The 22,291-nt window shown below is 38.9% G+C and overlaps 1 protein-coding gene across 1 annotated transcript in view; it reads left to right on the top strand.

Annotated features, from left to right (window-relative positions):
* LOC149205866 (potassium channel KOR2-like) overlaps positions 1 to 22,291 on the top strand; it is a 352,983-nt gene that overhangs the window by 184,547 nt on the left and 146,145 nt on the right. The window contains exons 6-8 of the mRNA XM_089395197.1: positions 13,998 to 14,293; positions 14,689 to 14,769; positions 15,943 to 16,041. Coding sequence (XP_089251323.1) covers positions 13,998 to 14,293; positions 14,689 to 14,769; positions 15,943 to 16,041 — 476 coding nt within the window. The remainder of the gene's footprint in view (positions 1 to 13,997; positions 14,294 to 14,688; positions 14,770 to 15,942; positions 16,042 to 22,291) is intronic.

Genomic DNA, 22,291 nt, shown 5'->3' with positions numbered 1-22,291 from the left:
TCCAAAACCCAGAAATCGTTTCTAGAAATTCCACCTAGAAATGGCCCAATTAAATTAATTAGCCATCTTTTAATTTTCCCCAAGTCTAACTTAGTAAAAAGGGTTTAATTAATAGTAATTAATCGAGAAAGGTGTGAATTCTCTAGAGACTCAGACGGATCGACTCTGGTACGATCTTGGTCCTTGATTAAGTTTTAATCTTGACCATTGGTGCCCAACAAAGGATTATAAGAAGTCGATGCGCACTTGGAGAATACGCTTTTGGGAGAGCACTTGAAGGTGAGGAGCACTTGAAAGTGTGACCAGTGGCAGATACTCAGTGATCTAGACAGATTGATCCTCCAGTGCTAGTCAGCAGTAGTGATCAAGCCAAAGATCAAGTAGCAAAGTGTCAGAGGGGCAGAGACAGTGATCTAGAGGAAGATTTTCAGATCTAGAGAGGTAGAAGGCGAGTGACTGAAGTATTCCACGTCACAACTAGTCCATATCAGTTGCAAGGGCCGCACTAATTTTTATGACGTCATAGATTAAGGCCACGCGGGTTTTCCCAAAACAGACGCGCGGATCACACGGGAGTTCCCAGCACAACTGCGCGGATCGTCAGAAGCAGATTCAGCTTGCGCAAAGGTTGACGACCAGATTTCAGAGGCCGCAAGTTTGCTTGTGTAGGGAGAGAATTATTCTCTTAATGTATTTTCTATCAGATCTTGTTGTTTGGACAACCAGTTGGGCTTCCAAAGATTGTACTCAGAATTCACTACTGCATAATAAAATAAACCCTTAGCTGCTGCATTGATTTTCCCAAGTTGGGTTTTTCGGACGCTTTTGTCCAAAAATAATTGTGTTAATTTTCTGTGTGCTAGTGTTTCTCAGTTCCTATTTTGCTTCCACAATATTTATTTATGGTGAAGAAATTGTAGTGTGATTAATTCAATATTAATTTGAAAATTAATAAACTGTTAATCAGTTAGGAGAATTAATTCCAGTTGTTGTGTTTCAAGGAATTTTCAGATGGTATTAGAGCATATTTAACAGACAAAAAGCAAGGAATTTTTCGGAAGGCCGCACAGTTTCCCTGAGAACAACCGCGGGAGTTCCCCGATAATTTCCTATATAGACGCGCGAATCACGCTAGTTTAGATAGAACAGACACGCGAGTACGAAAAAATCGAGAGTATAGCACAACTAGGAGTAGCAGCGACTCAAATTTTCGCATAGCAAATTCTTGTCTAGACACAGATTGTTTGAAGCAATTTGCCAGAGCAGATTCAGTGTCAGAAGAAAGAGAAATAAGCACACTAAAGTTTACCTAGAATTCTTAAGTATAACCATGGACAAAATTGACATTCAGGGGGCTTCAGATTTGTCTTCCAGATTGGAGGAAGAATTTCCTTTCCTATCAGGTTTAGCTTTACAGGGTGTCTGGTATATAGACAGTGGAGCATCAACTCACATGACAGGGGTTAGAGAATATTTCTCTAGCTACAAGGAAGAGCAGATGGACTTTCGGATTACGATGGGAAACAGAACAAAGTGTACTCTAGTAGGGAGAGGTACCATCGATTTTCAGAGGGAGTCAGAAACCAGTACCAACACTATAAATGTTTTGCATGTGTTAGGATCTAAGTCACCGGATTCGGTGAATTTGAACGAAAAAATTCGAAATTCGCCAAACTTCAAGCGAATTCGAATTTATTCGTTCAAGTTCGCCGAACAAAATGGCGAACTCGAACTTGAAACGAATTCAAATTTAAAGGCGAATTTAATCGTTGAAAATTGTTCAGATTCGTTTTGAAATTCGTTAAAATTCGATTTTCTTTGTTTAAAAAAAAATTAGAAATGAAATATGAATGCAGGCCCGATGTTTTGTTTTGGTTTCATTGTTTGCTGCGACCTGTGGGTTAGAAGTTAGGTTTCATTAAACTTTGCAACGATCAGCTGGCAGCGACCATTGACCTCGACTCTCAGCAACGTGAGGCTTGAGCTCAGCTCATACACAGGTCTCGACTCTCAGCTTAGTCTCAGCGGATTCCAAACTTCTGGTCATAACCTGGAAGCTGCCAATCCCTTCGCTAACATTCCAATTCGAAGCTGGCTACTGCACCGCTTGGATTAGTGTTTGAATTCGAGCTCAAATCCATGAATTGTAAGACACCATTCGGCACCGAGTCTCAACGCCGACCTCATCTCAGGCTGTGGACCATGGTTTCAAGCTTGTGGCAGCGTCCTGAAGGCTGACGGTGCTGACCAGAACTCACCCTCTCGCCCGAACGCTGACTAGTGAGTGATCTAAGGTACTGCATAGTGCACACTTTCAAACTCTTGTAGGCTGTGTATTGTTGTTTTTTTGGCTGTAATTTTTTTTTGTCTGTTTTTGCATTATTCAATTCATATCCTATTGGTCATGATCACTGATATCGATACAGTAATTAAGAAATAAAAGATTAAGTTATAAATTTATAATGTCTTGCCAAAATTGAGGTCCACTTGGATGAGGATCACACAGTTTTCATAAAAGGACTTAAGTTCTCATGTACAGGCTACAACTTGGCCTCATCAACAGGCCTGAGACTTGGACTCTGCCCTTAAAAGTTGACAGAGCCTGAGAGCAGTGAGCCTTCTGAGTCCTGACAGAGCCTGACTCCTGAGAGAAGTGAGCCTTCAAGCAAGCCCTCAAGCAGCCTTGGCCCTCCAACAAGCCGCACAGTGCACTGTCTAGACTCTAGCTTCCAAGTTCCAGCCTCCAGGTAAGTCAAAAATTTAAATACACTTTTTTTATCAGTTCAATCAAATTTACTAGTTTTTATCAGTTAAAATTAAATACAATTTATCAGTATTTAAAGAGGCTCAGGCTGAATTTTGAACTGATATATATATATATATATATATATTTTATAAATTATAGTTTCAAATTTTCATAATTTCATTATGCAAAAAAAATAAAACTAATTAAAATGTGAATTAAAAAAAAATTGCAGATATTTCAGGCTTCAAGCCTTCACCTTAGTGTTCAACAATTAGAGGTTCAAAACCTTCAAATTTCAATGGCACCCCCAAAATCAACTGCTGTAGCTTGGAATTTTGTCAAAAGAGATGGGAATAATCTTTCATGTTAGTTGTGTGGACATGATTTCACTGGCACTTTAACTAGAGCAGTAGATCACCTTCTTAGTATTAGCAATGGAAGTGGAGGTGGTGTTGAAGATTGCACTAAGATCTCTGATGAACAAAAAGCCACAGTGGAGAAAGACTATTTCACTTCAAAGATGCAAAAGGAGAAAAGGGTAAATAAGAGGCAACGAATTGAGAGGGAGATTGCCATGTCTTCCTCCAACACCATTAATTCAATCTCAACCATTGGTGGATCAAGTTCTACTCAAGCAAAAACAGGTGGAACCAAAACATTAAATCAATTCTGGAAACCTGTTGAGAAACAAGAAGTTGATGATGCTGTTGCAGAATTCTTTTATGCATGTGCAATTCCCTTTAATGTGGCGAGGAGTCCATATTTTAAAAATGTAATTAAAAAGGCCATTGATTTTGGGAAGGGCTATGTTCCTCCCGGATCTGAAGCTTTAAGGACAACTTTGCTAAAGAAAACAAAAGATAGAGTGACAGGAAAGTTGGCTCAGATTAAAGAGTCTTGGAAGCTTACAGGATGCACAATTTTGAGTGATGTTTGATCAGATTTGTGTCATCGCCCATTGATTAATGTGCTTGTTTATAGTCCTCAAGGGTTACTTTTCTTGAAGGCAGTAAATGTAATGGATCGAGTGAAGACATCAGAATTTATTTTTGGAATTTTGGATGAAGCAATTCAAGAGGTTGGGGAGGAAAATGTTGTCCATGTTATTACAGATAATGCATCAAATTGTGTTGGTGCAGGGAAGCTGATTATGGAAAAGTATAATCACATTTATTGGACTCCTTGTGTAGCTCATTGCTTGGATTTAATGTTGAATGACTTAGCCAAATTTCCTTGGGTCAATGAGACAATATGAAGAGCCAAAACAATTGCAAACTTCATCATCAACCACGTCTCACTTTGAGCATATACAGGAAGAATGCATCAAAAGAGTTGTTGAGGCCTTGTGATACAAGGTTTGCCACTTTTTATATTACTCTGAAAAGAGTTGTTGAGGAAAAAGCGAGCCTAAGAGTTGTTTTTTGCAACACTGAGTGGGAGAGATGTACCCTTTTAAAAGAAACTAAGGGGAAAAATGTTGAACAAATAGTGCTCAATAATGGCTTTTGGGAAAATACAAACAAGATTTTAAAAATATGTGGCCCAATTGTTAATGTGCTCGGCATGGTTGATGGTGACAAACCTTGTATGGGTTTTGTTTGTGAAAGCATTGATCGCTGCAAAGATACCATTGCAACTGCTTTTAATAATGTGGAAGTTGATTACCAAGAGATATGGGATTTAATTGATCAAAGATGGAAGATGATGCATAGTCCATTACATGCAGCAGCATGCTATTCGGACACTAGATTGTTTGGGTTACCAAGACATAGGGATGAAGAAGTCATGAATGGACTTATCTAGGCTATTGAGAAGCTAAATCCAGATCCAGAAATTGCAGGTTTGGTCAGAAGTCAGTTAAGGACACATAGGTTAGAAGAAGGGTTATTTGGAACACAATCATCAAAGTATGATAGGAGTAGAAGTGATACAGCAGTATGGTGGGAAAATTATGGTTTAGGGGCACCAGAATTGCAAAATTTTGCAATTCATATCTTAAGCCAGGGATCAAGTGCATCAACATGTGAAAGGAATTGGAGTTCCTTTGAGCATATTCATTCAAAGAAAAGAAATAGATTGTTATATGGAAGATTAGAAGATCTTGTTTATGTTCGTAGTAACTTGTAGTTGGCTTTGAAAAATGTGGCTAAAGAGTCATCCAATTCCTCTACTCCGTGTATCGATCCTGTACCAAATGCATCAATGGATGAAGCTGATTTGTACATTGATAGTGACATTGACAAGGAATTGACTGATGCATCTGATGCTGAAGCATCTAGCGGATTCACAGCTCCTACTGCTCTTGATGATATAGAACTCTTTGATATAATAAGTGGGCCACAGGAACATCATGAATAAAATTTGTGTTCCTGTTTTAGATTTCTAGTTTACTTTTTGCATGAACAATTTTCTAAAACTGCCAAGCTACTTTAAACTTTCGAGTTTATATATTTTGAATACTTTTTTATCAGATTGTTTTTCAATATATGAAATTTGATATGGCCCATGGTATTATTGAATTTGATATGGGTGCCAATGTCTATGATGAATTTCTCACCTTGTTTACTATGTATGGAAGTTGGTTCTTTATTGGAATTTGACACTCACTTTCATGGTTTATAAAATAATGTGGAAATGATTTAAATGTTTGAGAAATAATCTTATGTCTTTGCAATGTGCGTTATGGACTTTGAATTTGAGTTTAAATTGATTTTTTTTATATATACACATTTTTTTTTCGAATTTCTATATGTTGAATTTTATGTCGAACTTTATCGGCAAAATTTTAGTTGCCAAACTTTATTCGAATTTCAAGGTCACCGAACTCGAACATGAACACGAACCTGGTGACTTAGGATACAGTAGTGCAGAGGATGTTGGGTAGGGAGGCTAAGCATCAACACAGGGACCAATGCCAGATGATCAGGGTGATACTGAGTGAGGAGTACTACTAGAGCACAGTCCTCGCTAAGAGGGAGTGTTGCTTTGAGGTAGCATCGGATGTGCTCTAGCCACGAAAATTGGTGGAGAGGCTAAAGCACATGAGATCTCCAATACCCAGAAATGGTTTGGGCAGATTCTAAAAATTTTGGGAGATACTAAAATAATTAATATTTTTAATGAAGACCCTAAGTCTAAACTTAGGGAAAATAAAATATTAATGTGAATTAATATAAAACTGTGTTAGAAGGGTCCAAAAGTCATGGATCAAGCCAGATCTAATCTTAGTCGTTGATTAGGGACTTAATCTCGACCGTTGATTTGTCAACGAGAAAAGTATAAGAGGAGACTTGAGGGTCACTTGGAGAACACACTGAGGGAGACCAATCAGTTCAATTTCTAGAGCGAGGTTAACTGAGAAATTGAACTAGTGGTCTGGTGAGCAGTCAGGAGGCAGCAAGTACGAAACAGATTGACGGGATCAGCCACTGGAGATCAATGTTGAGGCAGGAGAAGCAGACGCAGGGCATTTTTGGCAGATGCAGAGGTAGCAGGAGACTGCGCAGTCACTAGCAGGGCCTGCGTGGGTGACGCAGAGAGGCCCAGGGCTGACGCAGTCAAGCAGGGGCTGACGCAGAGTCTCTGAGAGCCACGCAGAGGTCAGCCGGTCTGATGCTGGGACTGGGAGAAGTGCTGGAGAATTTTTCTCTCTGTGGGTAAGCTAGTTTGGCACCCTGTTGTACTGGAAAATTGCTGAATAATAAAATCCTCCCTTGCTGCACCGATTTTCCCACATTGGGTTTTTTCGGGGACTGTTGTCCAAAATATCTATGTCAATGTGTTGATTCTTGTGCATATGTTTGTTTCTGTATTACGGTGTGATAATTGCAGCAATATTTATTTTAATGTTTATTGAAGTAATTTCATAAATAACTTATTGAGGAACAAGTAGGAAAAGTAAATCAGTTGCTGCAATGATAGAATTTTCACATAAGTCAACTTCCTTCCACCCATACACTGATGGCCAAACAAAGGTCGTCAATAGGATGTTAGTGCACATAACATGCATGTACAACTGCAAGCGTCCACGAATATAGGATGAGAGTCTCCCCTATGTGCAACACAGCTTCAACAGAGCTCTCCATAGCTCAACTAGCCACAACCCCTTTCATGTGGGCCTGGTATTTCAACCATTGTTCCCATTGATGTTGCAATGCCTCTTGCAACTACACTGACATAATCTGCACATGTCCAATCTAAAGCTAATAATGTGATCAAGTTTATTGAACTCATTTAGCACATCCGCAAGTAGGATCATGATATCCTAGATAAAGCCAATACTAAGTACAAACAACATCATGATGAACATCAGGTGCGACATAAATTTCAAGTGGGCGACAAGGTTTTGTTGCATTTTCAAAAGGAAAGCCTTGCCGAAGCCCATCGAAAGCTTCGACCACTTCGATATGGGCCTTACACCATCACCAAGGTTGTGGGTGACAACACTTTCGATCTAAGTATCCCCCCATTCCTTGGACTACACCCATGTGGACTGCCTTCGACCATACTTTCCACCATTGTTGGACACACTAGACATTGCCAAGCCATTGACACCAACATGGCTCAACCCAGATTGCATTGAACATGCCACAACTGATTGGATCATGGATATAGATTAAAAACACTCACCAACAAAGGGTCTAGCTGTATATGGTTGTCAAAGTTGGACAACTCCTATACTAAGGCAAGTGGCTCACCAAGGACCAAGTTCAGTAGAAGTTTCCCCATCTCAAGGAGGTACTTAACACAATGGGGACCATTGGTTCCTTAGGAGGGAGGACTGATCTTGGTGGATATTGGTGGCCACCCGCCTATTCTACTTGGATCCCCAACATTATTTCCTATCAGTTTCCTATTTTCCAGCACAGTTTCCTATTTCGACAGTTTCTTATTTTTGGCATTTTTTGGGTCCTGAACTTCCAGAGCCATTTTGAGGCCCTAAAGGGTGTTTTTTTGGGAAATGGGCCAACGAGAGGCAAAGACCGACATTTGCAGTCGAATTTTGTTTTCCTCAGATAAACCTTTCTAACGGGCTATCATGCATGCCAAACGAAGATCGTATGCCAAAGTTACGACCCTGAGAAGTTGACATTCCAGCTTAACCCCATCGAGGTCCATAAGCTTTTGGCACTTCATCTCCTAGTGTTAGGTTTTTTGGATGTTTATGGTTTCTCATTGTTTATTCGTGATAAAAAGGTCTTAGAGCCTCATTGTAACACAATTTAGAAGGCCTGTAACCGTCACATATCATCTCAGAGATAAGCTACCATTGCCTGAGCTAGTTTGCTTTCTTCTGCATGTAAACAATTTTCAACATTTTCTATTTATTAATTGAAGTTCAATTTCACTATATCTTTGTATTTCTGCTTTAAATTTATATTTCATTTCGTTCCTTCATAAATCCGAATCATCTTGGGTGTTGGACTAATTGATGATGTGCCTGGATGGACCCAAGATGTCCCCATGGTGGCCTTGACCCTATTTGATGGACTATACCTTGTTCTAAAGCCCATATGAGGATAGTTATCATTGAGATGGCTTGGGAGGGATAACACATCACTCTTTGATGCCCCATGCATGAAAAGGGTGATGTAGGGCTTCTTTTGGATGATGTCATAGTGGAGGAGGTACATTTCAGAGATGTATGTATGCACTTTGAGGTTTTCTTGGAGTGAGGAGCACTCCGAGACCATTGGCTTAATTCTTTGATGCATTATTGCTTATTTTGGAGGATGATGTCATGGTGGAGACCATTTTTCTCCCACACGTATGGGTTATTCTTGCCATTTTGTTACGTTTTAAAGCTATTTCAAGGTCAGTTTGTGACGTTTGACCTAGTTTCTTAAGTAAACTTGTTTTAGGGATTTGTTTGTAAAATCATGAAAATGTGACTTGGTTACCCTCATATAAATAGAGGGGAGTCACTTTTCATTTTGATCATCATCATTCATCACACTTCTTCTTTAGAAGTGTGCACTCGCTCTTGTCTTCTATTCTACTTGATTACAATGTGATTCTATGATGCAAAATTGTCTTGGAGAAGAATTTCTGCATGAGGAAGGTTTCTTGGCATAGATTGAATAAATTCTTGTGGAAATTTTGTAAGTCTATTGTCTATGTTTTATCTATGCATGCTATATTATGTGAATTAGGGTTTCTATATGTGTTATGTATGAGATTCCAATATTTATTTTGGAATCTTGATTCCTTATGCCATGCAAAGTTATTTTCCTTGAATCCTTCAAGAGAACTCTAAATTGTGCATCTGTTGAACTTAAAATCTGCTTTTAAGTTGCTACGGTTTGTAAGCCTCTTCATCAATGTCATCTTCATTAAAATTTTCTTATATAACAACATTACCCATTTAGATCAAGGCACTAGTCTAGGAGGTATTGATCAATCTCTTTTTCATAACTATTTTCTTTTCTTCTCCCTAAAATTCTAGATATCTATTTTTAGGGTTAGGGTTTCCTTGAAATATTGCTAAAATAATTTTACTTGATGTGTTATTTCCCTTTTAGCAGGGATTGCATTTAATAATTGGTAAAAATCAAAATCTAGCATTAATTGCATTACGAAACCCTAATTTTATGGTTGACATCATCATTGATATTGTTATTTTATGCATGTTTCAGCTATAAAAACTCAATTGTGAACTCTAAACCTTGCATATCTAATTGATAGCCTTGCGCTTTTATTGACCTATCATTGTAAGGCTATTTCTTCTCATTGTTATATGACATTGCATGCCATATCATTGAAAATCTATCGAACCCTAACTTATAACAACTCTCTAATTGACTTTAAGTGGTCTAAGGATAGATTGTTTGAACTTTGGTGAAGAGTATCTTAGCCCTTTTGGCTCCACCAATACCCTATCCCAATCATTAGATCTTTCCTTCACCTTAAACCCTTCTTGTTGAATATATTTTAGATGAGCGATCTATAGGGAAGCCTCCCTTGTGGTTCAATTTGCTACTAAATAACTTACTGAGGTGACAATGGGGCCTGATCCCTTGTTGCCACAAGGTTTCAGTTTGCCTAGTGAGGATTTGCACTAGGCCTCCTAGATTTTACGGTAACAAATAATGTGAAACCTTATCAAATATGAGGAGGAACACCCCCTAAAGGGAATTCACCTACCCATTTTTCTCATTCTCTAGCTTTAAGTGGCCCTTGGCACCTACAAAAGGTAGGTTGAGTTGTAATGGAATGTTGAGAAATAAGGTGAAGTTGCCCCCCAGTAAAAGGCCTCAAACCTCTTAGTTTGACAAGTTTCAAAGTTTCCCCCATGTAAAAGGCCTCAACCCTCTTGGTTTGGCAAGTTTCAAAGCTGCCCCCCAGTAAAAGGCATCAACCCTCTTGGTTTGACAAGTTTCCCAATCTTCCTTTGGCCATATCAAAACTAGTGGTAGCCTGAAGAACCCAAGTAGTGTTGCAATGGTTGGGAGCCTATAGTGATAGATCTTTAACCCATAGTTGAAAGATGGGGGCCTATTTCTTAGGACAAGGCCTTCCTCCTGACATGGCTTTGGTTCCTGTTACCCACCAAAAGTGGGGACCCTTGGGAGATCTTTTCTCTTATTCATCTTCTTCCAGCAGACAACCAACAACCCCTGATAGCCACCTCGTAGTCAATGTGATGTGTCACTTTATCTCTGCCAGTTGCATCAATTGTACGTTTCCTCGCCCATTTGTCAAGAGCATATGTTAGAAGATGGGCAATCTGACCCAAAATGTATGTTTTTCATTGTGCAACCGAGTGCTTATGCTTTTTTTTCATTTGGGCATTTTGGGCATGGATTATTGGGTGACTTGGAAGAAAGAAGGGCTTTGATCGTTGTTTTGTTTCCTCACCGTAAATAGGGGGTTAATCTTCAATCCTAGTACCATGGAATCTCCCCTATTGGCCTATGGCTTTAGGAAGGGCACTACTTGGGAAACCTCGATTTTGGTAGCGTGGTCACGTTTTCCCGTTTCACATTTTTCACTTCCCTCCACACTTTACAAGCCCTATTTCACCATTTCCATTCTCTGGGTCAACATGACCACCGGGTCTACGAGGCATTGGCACACCCCCTCCCCTTGTGCACATGTCTGGGTCGGACCTGGAAATGTTGCCCCAAAGGTTGATGCAACTAAAAGAAAGTTAAAAGCATATCATGGCCACAGGTAAGAAACAAAAGAATAGAAAATCATAAACTGCAAAAGATGGTTGGGACATTTAATATAGCACGTGGGAAAAATCCAAGCATGAACTCTACCCCTTTTCATTATGGCCATCACCCTAGTTCCTAGGGCCCATAAATGCCCCTCACATCATAAAGGAAGCCATGCACATCCCAACCCCTGGTGGGCGATGAACTGCCCCACCTTAAGGGGGTAATAACTGCTATACATCATTCACAACATGCTTTCATTTCTTGGAGCCCCGAGCAGTAATACAAAGAAAAATCAAGAAAAGGTAAAAGAAAAATAAAGAAGGGTGGAAAAACAATGGTTGGGTAACTCATGTAACCACAATTGCTCCCTTCTTACATCTATATACCCAATGTATGGAATTCCCTCATTATTGCTATCCTTGTACCCATGGAATTTGGCCCTGAGACCCTTTTGTTCCCATCCATTTCGTCATCATTCATATACCACCTATTAATTGAAGGATGTACCAAGGACATGTCTTTCCTTTTAGGGGCTATGTACACCTAATAGGATCATTTATTAACCACTCCTACCTAGGGAGGTAACTCTATCACGTGATCAAAGCCCCAAATTTGGAAGAGAAGCCCCATATGAAGTTTCAATTTTCCCTTCACTAACAAGCTTGGTTCACTTAGATGTACTAATGAATTATTGCACCTGATGGTGAAGATGCAACACTGGACATTATGTGTGATTGGCAGGTGGTTTCATCATGGGCTGGGCAACTTAATTGGGGCCTAAGTCCACTAAAGGAGCATATGACACCCTATAGGTGAAGCGTTGAGAGCCATGAGACTCTTGTTACTTGCAGAGCATCATCATTCCATTCCATGGGCACCTACAACACCACAACAGTTTGTGCTTTGCCCCACATTATTCGTGAGATGATGTACTTGGACCAACGTGCCCCAACCGACTTAGCAGTGATCACCCTTGAGACATGGGATGGATAGCACCATTCTCCAAACCCTCAACGTTGGATCAAATTCAAGCTATTCTATCACTAGGAGACCCATGAGACCCATTTTGTTCCCCAAACACAAAACTAGGGTCCACATGATGATTTGCATGGATATCTAGGGGTCAACCCCTAGAGGATGATTTTTGGAGCCCTCTTCCTTCAGTTTGGCACCAAGAGAGCTCAACGCATGCCTTCAAGAGGCCCACAAAGTGATGATGTCAACATTTCAGCCCCCTTGTGGGTTTATCTTTATGACTTTACATTGGCTATGTGGTTGGCTTGTAATCACAGTTAGTTTTTGTTCATCATTTGACAACTAAGAGGGGCTTTAGGCTAAAATTAGAATCAATAAATATGAGAGACCTCATTTAGTCTCTCATCATCATCAAACTTGGAATTCAACCTCTTAGATGATTTTTGCACTTGTTCCTTCTTGACTATTGGAGATCTATTAGATGCATTTCGATATTTGGAAGTTATTTTTAATTGTCTTTGGAGCCACTTCTTTGGATAATGGATGGATATACTACATGTTGTCTTGTAAGTGTTTATTGTTGAATATTTTCTATTTTGAAATTGTTTAATGTATGGAATTGTTGCTTTTAGGTTATGCTATTTTGTGCCTTAATTGTTGGAAATTAATTTTGAAAGGCTATCTAGTTGAGTATTGTGTATGTTATTCATTGTACAATGTGTAATGAATGTTCCTAGTGGAGGAAATCTTTAATCTCTCCATCAAACTCCTTTTTCTTTTAAAGTTGGTAAATGCTAAAAGTTGATGCCTAGGGCATCAATTTTTAGCCTCCTTAGAAAGGATCTAGCTTATCTATTTTATTCTTGACTCCATATACCTAAAGGACAAGACACTAGTCCAAGTCATTTGGTGATCAATCCTAAATTTTCTCCATATTTTTCTCCTCTAAAATCGGTTCGTTTAAGGCTAGGGTGAAAATCTAGGGATTGCAGCGAAATTTTAGTGAGGAGATTTTTTGTTGATTTGAGAGCCTAAACATCAAGCTTAGGGTCTAGCTTACCTATTCTCCAAGTTTGGTGGCAATCGTCTCAAATTTCATCCATAAAATCTCTTGCCCTAGGTTTTGCTCCAAGAGGGAAACCCTAGTTCTTTTCCCCTCAACTTGAGGACTTCCTTGAAGGTTGTATGAGCTTAGTACTTGTTGAAGTAAATCATAAGAAGCCTTTTCTCCCGGGCTTTGACTTTGTGAATACCTATCACCCTTGAAAAATCTCAAAACCCTAGGTCTTGAGCCTCTTTTTCTAGGGCTTTTCTTTGAGAATGTTTTTGCTTCTTTGAAGCCTTGAACCTTTATTGAGTCTTCCTCTTGAATGAGTTTTAGTTCAATCACTTCATGCCCTATACCTGGCATATCTATTCTAAGTGATCTCCTTCCTACCGAGACTCCTCCCGTCGGTGAAAGTCCGTAAAGAGAGGGGGACCTTGGCTGTGGTGACAGTGGTCCATTGTCCCATTGTTAGCACTTTGTCAATGTTTGTCTTGTGGGGTTTCCCTCTCCAAGGCCTACTAGATTTTGTGGTAACTGTTCCCATTGCATCATGAGATGTCAGTTTGGTTTGGCTTGTTGGTGCATCTTGTGTTTATTGCTTTTTGCTTTGGACAGTGGGAGACTTTATGACTATTAAGTTTCCATAACTCTATAGGCTGATTTTGACTAGATAGTTTTTTGTGCCTTTCAGATCTACTTTCTGTATATTAGTGGAAATGTAAAGCATTGTATCAAATTTAAAAACATGTTATATCTTTTTCCTTTTTCTTCTGATCAGTTATCAGGTTCGTGATCTATGTACATACATGTCAAGGTAATAGAAACAATATGTATTTCAAAGAATTACTTGGAAATGATGTTTCTTTAGAAAAGTGGTGTACCAAGGTACAGTTTCAGACTTTCAGTAAATTCCTTTAAACTTCGGTTGGTTATGAATATGAAAAATACTTGGTACCTGTTCGGTAGTAAGGCTCAAAGAAGAGACTATTTTTTATTTGAAACTAAACTATATATCTTCGTAGATTCTTCACTTTTTCTTTGACTATTTCCTGAAACATCTGTACAGGTTATGGTGACGTCCATGCAGTAAACCCCAGGGAGATGATATTTATTATGATATTTATTTCTTCTGACATGATCCTTGGTGCCTATTTAATCGGTAATATGACAGCATTGATAGTCAAAGGATCCAAGACAGAACGTTTCAGGGATAAAATGACAGATATTATCAAATTCATGAACAGAAACGGGCTAACGAAGGATATACGGGCACAAATAAAGAGTCACTTACGATTACAATATGAGAGTAGCTACAATGAAGCGAGCATTCTCCAAGATATTCCTGCATCTATACGTGCAAAGGTATTGACTTGCAATTACATGACTTGAATACCCATCTACATCTTACAGTACTAATTTCTGCATAGAATTTTTATATCTTCCTTGTATTTATTCTTATTTTCTCAACTCCATAAATCATTTTGAAAAATAGACAAGTAGTTCTATTTTTATGAACCGGATCATAATATTTGAATGGAACATTGCAAGTCCTCTTGTGAAGCTGTTTCATAAGGTGCATAATCTTTGCTTGCATTTTGTTTGACAAATTCATACTTTGATCCCTCCATGAATGTTGGCTTGGCAGCTTCCTTCGTTTATGCATTGTTTGTATATATAACATATGTACGGTCTCTTTCTATTTTAGGATTGTTGTTGTTTATTGTAGTCCACACAATAAAAAATTCTGTGGTTTACAGGTTTCTCAAAAATTGTACAGAAGGACAGTCAAACATGTCCCACTTTTTACAGGATGCAGTTCTGAGTTCCTAGATCAGATTGTAAGTATAAACTGTTTTTTCAAAGAAATAATAAAGCTATTGGACATTCACCCAGAGAAGCCAGGTGCTTTCTTGGTGTTTGTGTGTTTGTGACTCTGAAAAAGGGTCCTTTTTCTCTCACACACATATTTATCTAAATCTGTTAACTACCTGGAGTTTTGTATTTGGAATTAGATCTATGCTATGCTAGTTATAACTTACACCAGCATAGATCCATCTTAAATCCAGATCTATTAAGCACAGAGAGAGATAAAAGAAATGCTATTTCTTTTGACATTATAACAATTAAGGAAAATAAGATGGTAGCTTTATTTTCATTTGTTTAGTGATCAATGAAGATATTCGCCACCAGTGCTGTAGAGCTTCTTTCTTGTTATGGTACAATCTTATTTCATAACTTGTTTTTAAAATTGTAATTATGAGAACAATTTTAGGTTTTACTTCTGGAATTAGAAATCCAGTGGTGTTTATGTTAGGCAAAGTCTTCTTCTTCTACATTGTAAATGACAACAGCGCTCTTTCAATTTCAGTTCAAAAGGGCTTCCAATGGTGGAATATGACAAAACTATTAGTTTCATAGACGGGCTCTCCCTGCTATTAAAAATTCATATCACTATTGGGTTATTTTTCATGAAACACATTTTTTCTTTGTACCATTTATCAAAAACCTGCTAGAAATCTCATCTTCATCATTCACTTTTTCAGCAAGAGAGCTGGTTATTTTGGAACCAAAATTGCAACCCATGTTATATTGTGATGTTAGCGCATTATGGTTTTCAAGTTACAATTTTAAAGCTAAAGATCCAAGAATTATGAAGATACATATAATATGGTTTGAGATAACAAGAACCACTGCTGTACCTCAAAATTATCCTCGACATAATGACCCTGTGATTGCTAATAAACTCAATATTTCATTATCCAATGAATTCAATTCTCCATGCTCCTTTGCCAGACTGTTTTTCTTATGCCAAAGCTGCATTCTTTTGCTTGAAATGCCTTCCTTGTACCCTTGTACACCACTCAGGTTTCTCTAGAATCCTGTATATAGGATTTTAGATCATGTAATTCAATTCTTTCTGGTTTTTAACAATATCTGGTTACTGAAGCATTGGATGTGGGTTATAACCAATGGGTTTACTTGGGAATTTTATTATTGGTTTTATCTTGCAGGTGACAAAGTTGCATGAGGAGATTTTTCTTCCAGGTGATGTCATCATGGAGCAAGGAAGTGCAGTGGACCAACTTTATATAATCTCCCACGGTACCCTGGTATGAATAATATTTTTTTGTTTATTTATATATTTTTTGGTGTGAAGTCTATCAAGCCTAGAGATAATCTTTGTTATTCATTGTGGAGATTTACCATATAGTAAAAACATGCTGTCAAGTTTCTTAGAGACTTCTATCATTCTCTGTGGTGCTAAACATCCATGTGTTACTGCATCAATTATTAAAGAGCTCCAGGTTACTCCTTCAACTCTTCCACAAACCTATAATAGGTTATAGAGAATTGTGCAAGAACATATACAGCTAACCTTGCATGGCCACATGCCAATTCATGGAAGTCTGCAAATCAAAATAATTTTCATGGCCTCTGCTAAGGATCAGCTTTGAAACTTGGAGAACACATCACAAGAGAGTAATGAATTATAGATAATGTTGGTTGCATGCAACCGACTCAAGCAGTAGGGGTATTGGCCATTAAATTTTGCATTGGGACTCAACCCTGCACCATTAGAGAAAATATTCTGACTAAGACAGGTCTCTTATAAGTTATAAGAGACCATACACCTACTTAAGTGCCACTTGCAATCCCTGTGTTTACTGCATCAATTATTAAAGAGTTCCGGGTTACTCCTTCAACTCTTCCACAAACCTATAATAGGTTATAGAGAATTGTGCAAAAGCATATAGAGGTAACCTTGCATGGCCCCATGCCAATTCATGGAAGTCTGCAAATCAAAATTATTGTCATGGCCTCTGGTAGGGATCAGCTTTGAAACTTGGAGAACACATCACAAGAGAGCAATGGATTATAGATAATGTTGGTTGCATGCAACTGACTCAAGCACTAGGGGTATTGGCCATTAAATTTTGCATTGGGACTCAACCCTGCACCATTAGAGAAAATATTATGACCAACACAAGTCTCTTATAAGAGACCATACACCTATGTAAGTGCCACTCACAGGGATCACTAATACATAGGTATAGTAGATAACTAATGACCCCACTTACTTTTTAGCAAATTATGTCATAATTCAACGAGAAGTAATGGCCAGTTTTTTTATAGCCTCACTTTACCTAAAGGGTAAGAAAATATCATATGGTTTTGAGATCCTTCCATTGTCGCTAGCTAGCATTTTACTATGTTTAAGGCACCATGGAGGTACTGACACAATATATTATTGATAACTATATCTACTTAATATGATAATTGTGTCGATGGTATTAGGGATGCTCTGCTAGGGTTTCAAGTATGGTTCAGCCGTTTGCAGAAGTTGCATGTGGGTGCAGTTAATCCCGACGAATCCGGCCTCTAGGTTGTCCGTGCCCCTGACATTCTTTATCCTGGTCGCTCCATGAGTGGCCCCTCAAGGGGAGTGGGAGGGCCATCCTCGTTCAACCATGCCATCATTGGATAACACAAGGGTGTGGGAGAATCTCTAGTGCACCCGCCAACGGAAAAGAAAAGGAGGAAACACTTGTAATGTGCGTCTAATGCAAGCGAGAAACTGAGGGCGCTGCTTGATGAAAGCGGCCCAGAATCCAAAATTCGTGATTGCAAACAATCATTTGGAAAAAACCCGACAATTCATGAAAGATCATGCCATCATATGCAATTTCACAGGGGAGTGGGAGGGCCCTCCTCGTTCAGCCACGCCGTCATTGGATAACACAAGGGCGTGGGAGGATCCTCTAGTGCAGCCGCCAACGGAAAAGAAAAGGAGGAAATGCCTGTAATGTGCGTCTAATGCAAGCGAGAAACTGAGGGCGCTGCTTGCTAAAAGCGGCCTAGAATCCAAAATTCGTGATTGCAAACAATCATCTGGAAAAAACCCGACAATTCACGAAAGATCATGCCATCATAGGCAATTTCACAGGGATTTGGCCAATGGAGCAAGAGATCATCCAATGGATCCAAGCAAAATGGAACCTTAGTGGGCCAATCAAACCTAGGCTAAGAGCGAAAGACTTCTTTACAGTGATTTTTGCAGATCTAACAGATCGGAAAAAGGTCTTCAAAAGTGCGCCGTACTTCATGAAGTACAATGCGAGATTTTGGAACCTTAGTGGGCCAATCAAACTTAGGCTAAGAGCGAAAGGCTTCTTTACAGTGATTTTTGCAGGTCTAACAGATCGGAAAAAGGTCTTCAAAAATGCGCTGTACTTCACGAACAATGCGGGATTGTTCATCCAATTTTGGGAAGAATTTTACAATCCGGAGAAAGAACAATTCTTGGCTGCCACAGTTTGGGTTCGGCTCTTCTTGTTGCCCGAAGATTTCTGGGAACCATATATTTTAGAAGGGATTGGCAATTCAATTAGACATTTTGTGAAAATATCGAAGATCACAAATAGAAGGAGGCATGCATCCTACACCTGGATCTGTGTCCATATAAATATCTCTCAACCACTGCCCGAGTCAATTGATTTGGAAAATCATGACACGATCTGAACCCAGCCCTTGGACTATGAACACGTACCCTTGAAATGCCGTTGATGCCACGAATATGGTCATTTGTTCCAAGATTGCCCAATCATGGGCGCAAAAGAGCAAAAAGAAAGGAAAACGAAGACGAGGATGGCTTCCAAACAGTTAGACCAAGAAAGGGAAACCTGATGAAAAATCAATAGCCTACTTCAGGTGGTACAACTACTCCATCTTCCATTGCTACGCCAAAGGCAAAGGCACAAGCAGCACAAGGGCAGCCCCAAGATGTTACAGGTAACAACCCTTTCACCGTTCTGGAAAAGCTGGAAACAACTGACCTTGTTGAAAGCTCGGAAAAGCAACTAGCAATATAAGTGATGGAGGTCGATAAGCAAAAAGATAAGGTGGGGTAAGGCCACACCCAAAAGAGAATCATCGGAATATATGGAAGAGGACTCAGGCTAAAAGAAGTTCTAATCCACATTAGTAAAATCCTGGAAGTTGAAGTACAGTGATGTGTGGTTTAGCGGTAAGTCACTTGGGCCAAGCTTGGGAGACCGCAGTTCAAATCTCACTGAGTACATTGACCTACTGTGGTGGAAGCTAAAGGGGCAGATTCCCCAATCCCGTCTTGGCGGCACGTGAGTCTACTCTTGCTAAAATCATAGGATCTTAGTATACCCGACTTGCAGGTGGTTGGATGTACTCCTGGTGTTATACAGACAGCTACGAGGATTGATCCTGGGTGTCTCATAGATTAGGACTGGCAGTTATCGATTCACCATATGGTTAAAAAAAAAGAAGATTAGATCTAGATGAAAAGACAATGTTGGAATTTTTGCAGGTGTGGGTTGAAGTAGAGGTCAAGGATATCCTCTCATGACCCATTTTAAATTTATAGGCAAAAGAATATTAGTATGTATAGGATGTATGAATATGATAACTACATATGCATACATTGTATGCCTTGCATTAATATATTTATAAAATTATTATAAAAAATGTGTAAATAAATAATAAAAAGGGAGATATTACCTAAAATTTGACACTCAACATATACATAATAAATATCTTATAAGATTAATAAATAAAATTAATACTCTCCATCATGCTAACATAAGTTTTGATCACCATAATTGATCAACATAATATTAAAGTTATAAGTTAATAATTATAAAATATATATAAATATTCACTTTATTTAAATATTATAATTTATAAAGTTAATTTTGATAATTAACATCACAAACATATTAATATATATATATATAGATAGATAGATAGATATATATATATATATATATATATACTTATAATTAAAATTTAAAAGTAAAAGTTATACATTAAAAATTTCAAACATATTAATATCTACACCTATAAAATCTACGTGCCTCACTTTCCAACAACACGTAACCTTATGAATCTCTAAATCAAATATGTTGAGAACGATGGAAGAAGGCGGCGACTGCCTAGGAAAGATACTTATACAAGTATGCAGAGAACTGGAAGGAGGGAAGGGGGGAACAGAAGATTGAAATTTTGAACTGAAGATAGGAATTCAGAGCTGAAGGATTGGAATTCAGAGTTGGAAATTTGAGCAATTGTTCTTGAAGTTTTTGGGCCCGGGGGCCAGAGTGCTTCAATTACAAAGTATTTTGGAATGTTCCAAAATAGGAAAAATAGTGATACGCAAAGAAAAATTGATTTACAGTACAAAAATTTCGAACAATCAGCAAATGCTCATAAAAAATCCAGAAGTAGAACCAGCTAAGCCATTTTATTAATCAATGGAGCAGTACGATAGTATGGATGAATGCTCCTGGGCTTGCCTCAAAGGCAAGTATGACAGAATCCAGGTGATGAGACAATGATGTCAAGTACTAGAAAATGTCTGCTCCTCTAATGCTCTGCGTTGCCCAGAAAACTACACTGCTGGCTGGAAAAGAATTGCAAGAAACCCTACTTCCGCTGCTCGGAAAGTGCTACAAATTCAGCCCCAAGCTCCTTTGTTAGAATTTGCTCCTGTTAGAATTAATTTTTCCTAATTTTCTGAATTTAGAACCCTACATATCCCTTCCAACTAGTTGGCCCATTTTCGAAATTTATTCAGTCAATGGTGTACGAGATTGTCCCAACCAGACAAAGATAAAAAATATCTGAACTCAAATAAGGACAACAGATGGTTGAACCTACTACAATCGGAGATAGTTGTGTTAGAACGGGGAAACAGAGGAAGGAAACGACAAAGGAGGTGTTGAAAGAAGTTGGAGAATTCTTATTGAATTTAGGCCAAATGAGCTACAGAGCACTTCCCTCCTACCCTACACCTTGCCCAATGAAAATTATATCTTGGAACATCTGAGGTTTAAATACTCTCAAGGTAAGCTCTATTATTTAAAAGCAAAGATTAATAAGGAAAAGCCAAAGATCGTTTTGTTGTAGGAAACCAAAATATCGAACGAATAGCTAGGAAAAATATTACCAAAGTGCTGAAGGGGCAAAGAGGCCATGGCCATTGACACTCGTGGTACAACGGGGGGATTGGCTATCCTATGGGATCCAACATTGGTGGTCTTAAAAGGCTGGGTGGGAATGTCCCATTTCTTGACTGAAAAATTCTGTTGTATTGGATCAGAGGCGTGGACAAGTTTAACGGCGGTTTATGGCCCTCCCACTCCAGTTATGTAATAAATATTCTAAGGTGACCTAAGGAGAATGCGGGAATCACTGGAGGAACCCAACTAGATAATAGGAGACTTCAATATGATCTGTAATCTGGAGGAAAAACGTTGTGGGATTCACCAATTAGACCCAATTGTACCCCTCTTCAATGATACTATTCAAGATCTGAAGCTTTCAAATGTGGAGACCTAAAATGGTGTCCATACCTGTAATAATCGAAGAGGAGGGCAAGAACAAATAGCCAATAGACTGGATCGATTCCTCATTTTAGAAGACATCCTCATCCGGGATGCCTTCATAGCAGGCATGATCCTCCCCAACATGGGCTTTGACCATTGGTCCATTCGTGTGGATATTGACATGAAATCGACTCCCAAAAATAGACCCTTCAGGTTCAAGAGCTTCTAGTTGAGGCACCCAGTGTTTGTCGATCAGTTGGCTCAATGGTGGGGTGACAGTGAAGTGCAGGGAAGCATACATATGCAGAGATTCCATAAAAAATTGAAAGACTTAAAGATCAAGATCAAAACCTGGAATAAGCAAGAGTTTGGCGATATTTTGAAGGATAAACAACAATTGGAAGACAGGATGGAAGTGCTGCAAAGCCAAATCATTAGGGAAGGACAAACAAACTCAATGGTCGTAGAGGAAGGAAGAATTATTCATGAATTAGAAGAGAGACACAAGCAAGAGGAGATATTCTAGAGGCAAAAATTGCGCATCCAATGGCTAAAGGAGGGGGGAAGGAACACTCGTTTCTTTCATCGATCCATGATCAATCATAGGCATTGTTACCCACCACCATTCGGTGACGCCCATAGGAGAAATTTTTCTCCTAGATTGTCTTTAGCTAGTAGCCAACAACCCATTACAGCCACCAGATAGCTCAATGTGCCATCATCTCCGCCACCTGAGCCAACCATTATGTGCCCTAGCCCATCTGTTATGATTGTATGTTTGAAGGTGGGCCTTCCAACCCTGAAGGTATGGATCTCCTTATGTAATTGGGTATTTTTGCTTACTTATCACGAACACATCTAGGCATGGATTAGTGGGGGGGTTCGGCAAAAAGAACGGCTTGGTCTGTACTCCTGTCCCTTTGTTAAATTTAGTGGTTAACCTTGTATCCTAGTCTAGTGGGATCTCCTTTATTGGCTACTAGCTTTAGGAGTGGCATTACAT

Source organism: Pinus tabuliformis, chromosome 1_2 (genome assembly GCF_031772625.1).
Source record: "Pinus tabuliformis cultivar Carrire ecotype Pingquan chromosome 1_2, CPIR1, whole genome shotgun sequence".
NCBI classification, from domain to species: Eukaryota; Viridiplantae; Streptophyta; class Pinopsida; order Pinales; family Pinaceae; genus Pinus; species Pinus tabuliformis.
Note: the sequence above shows the minus strand (reverse complement) of the source record. Positions and strands in the feature narration are given on the sequence as shown.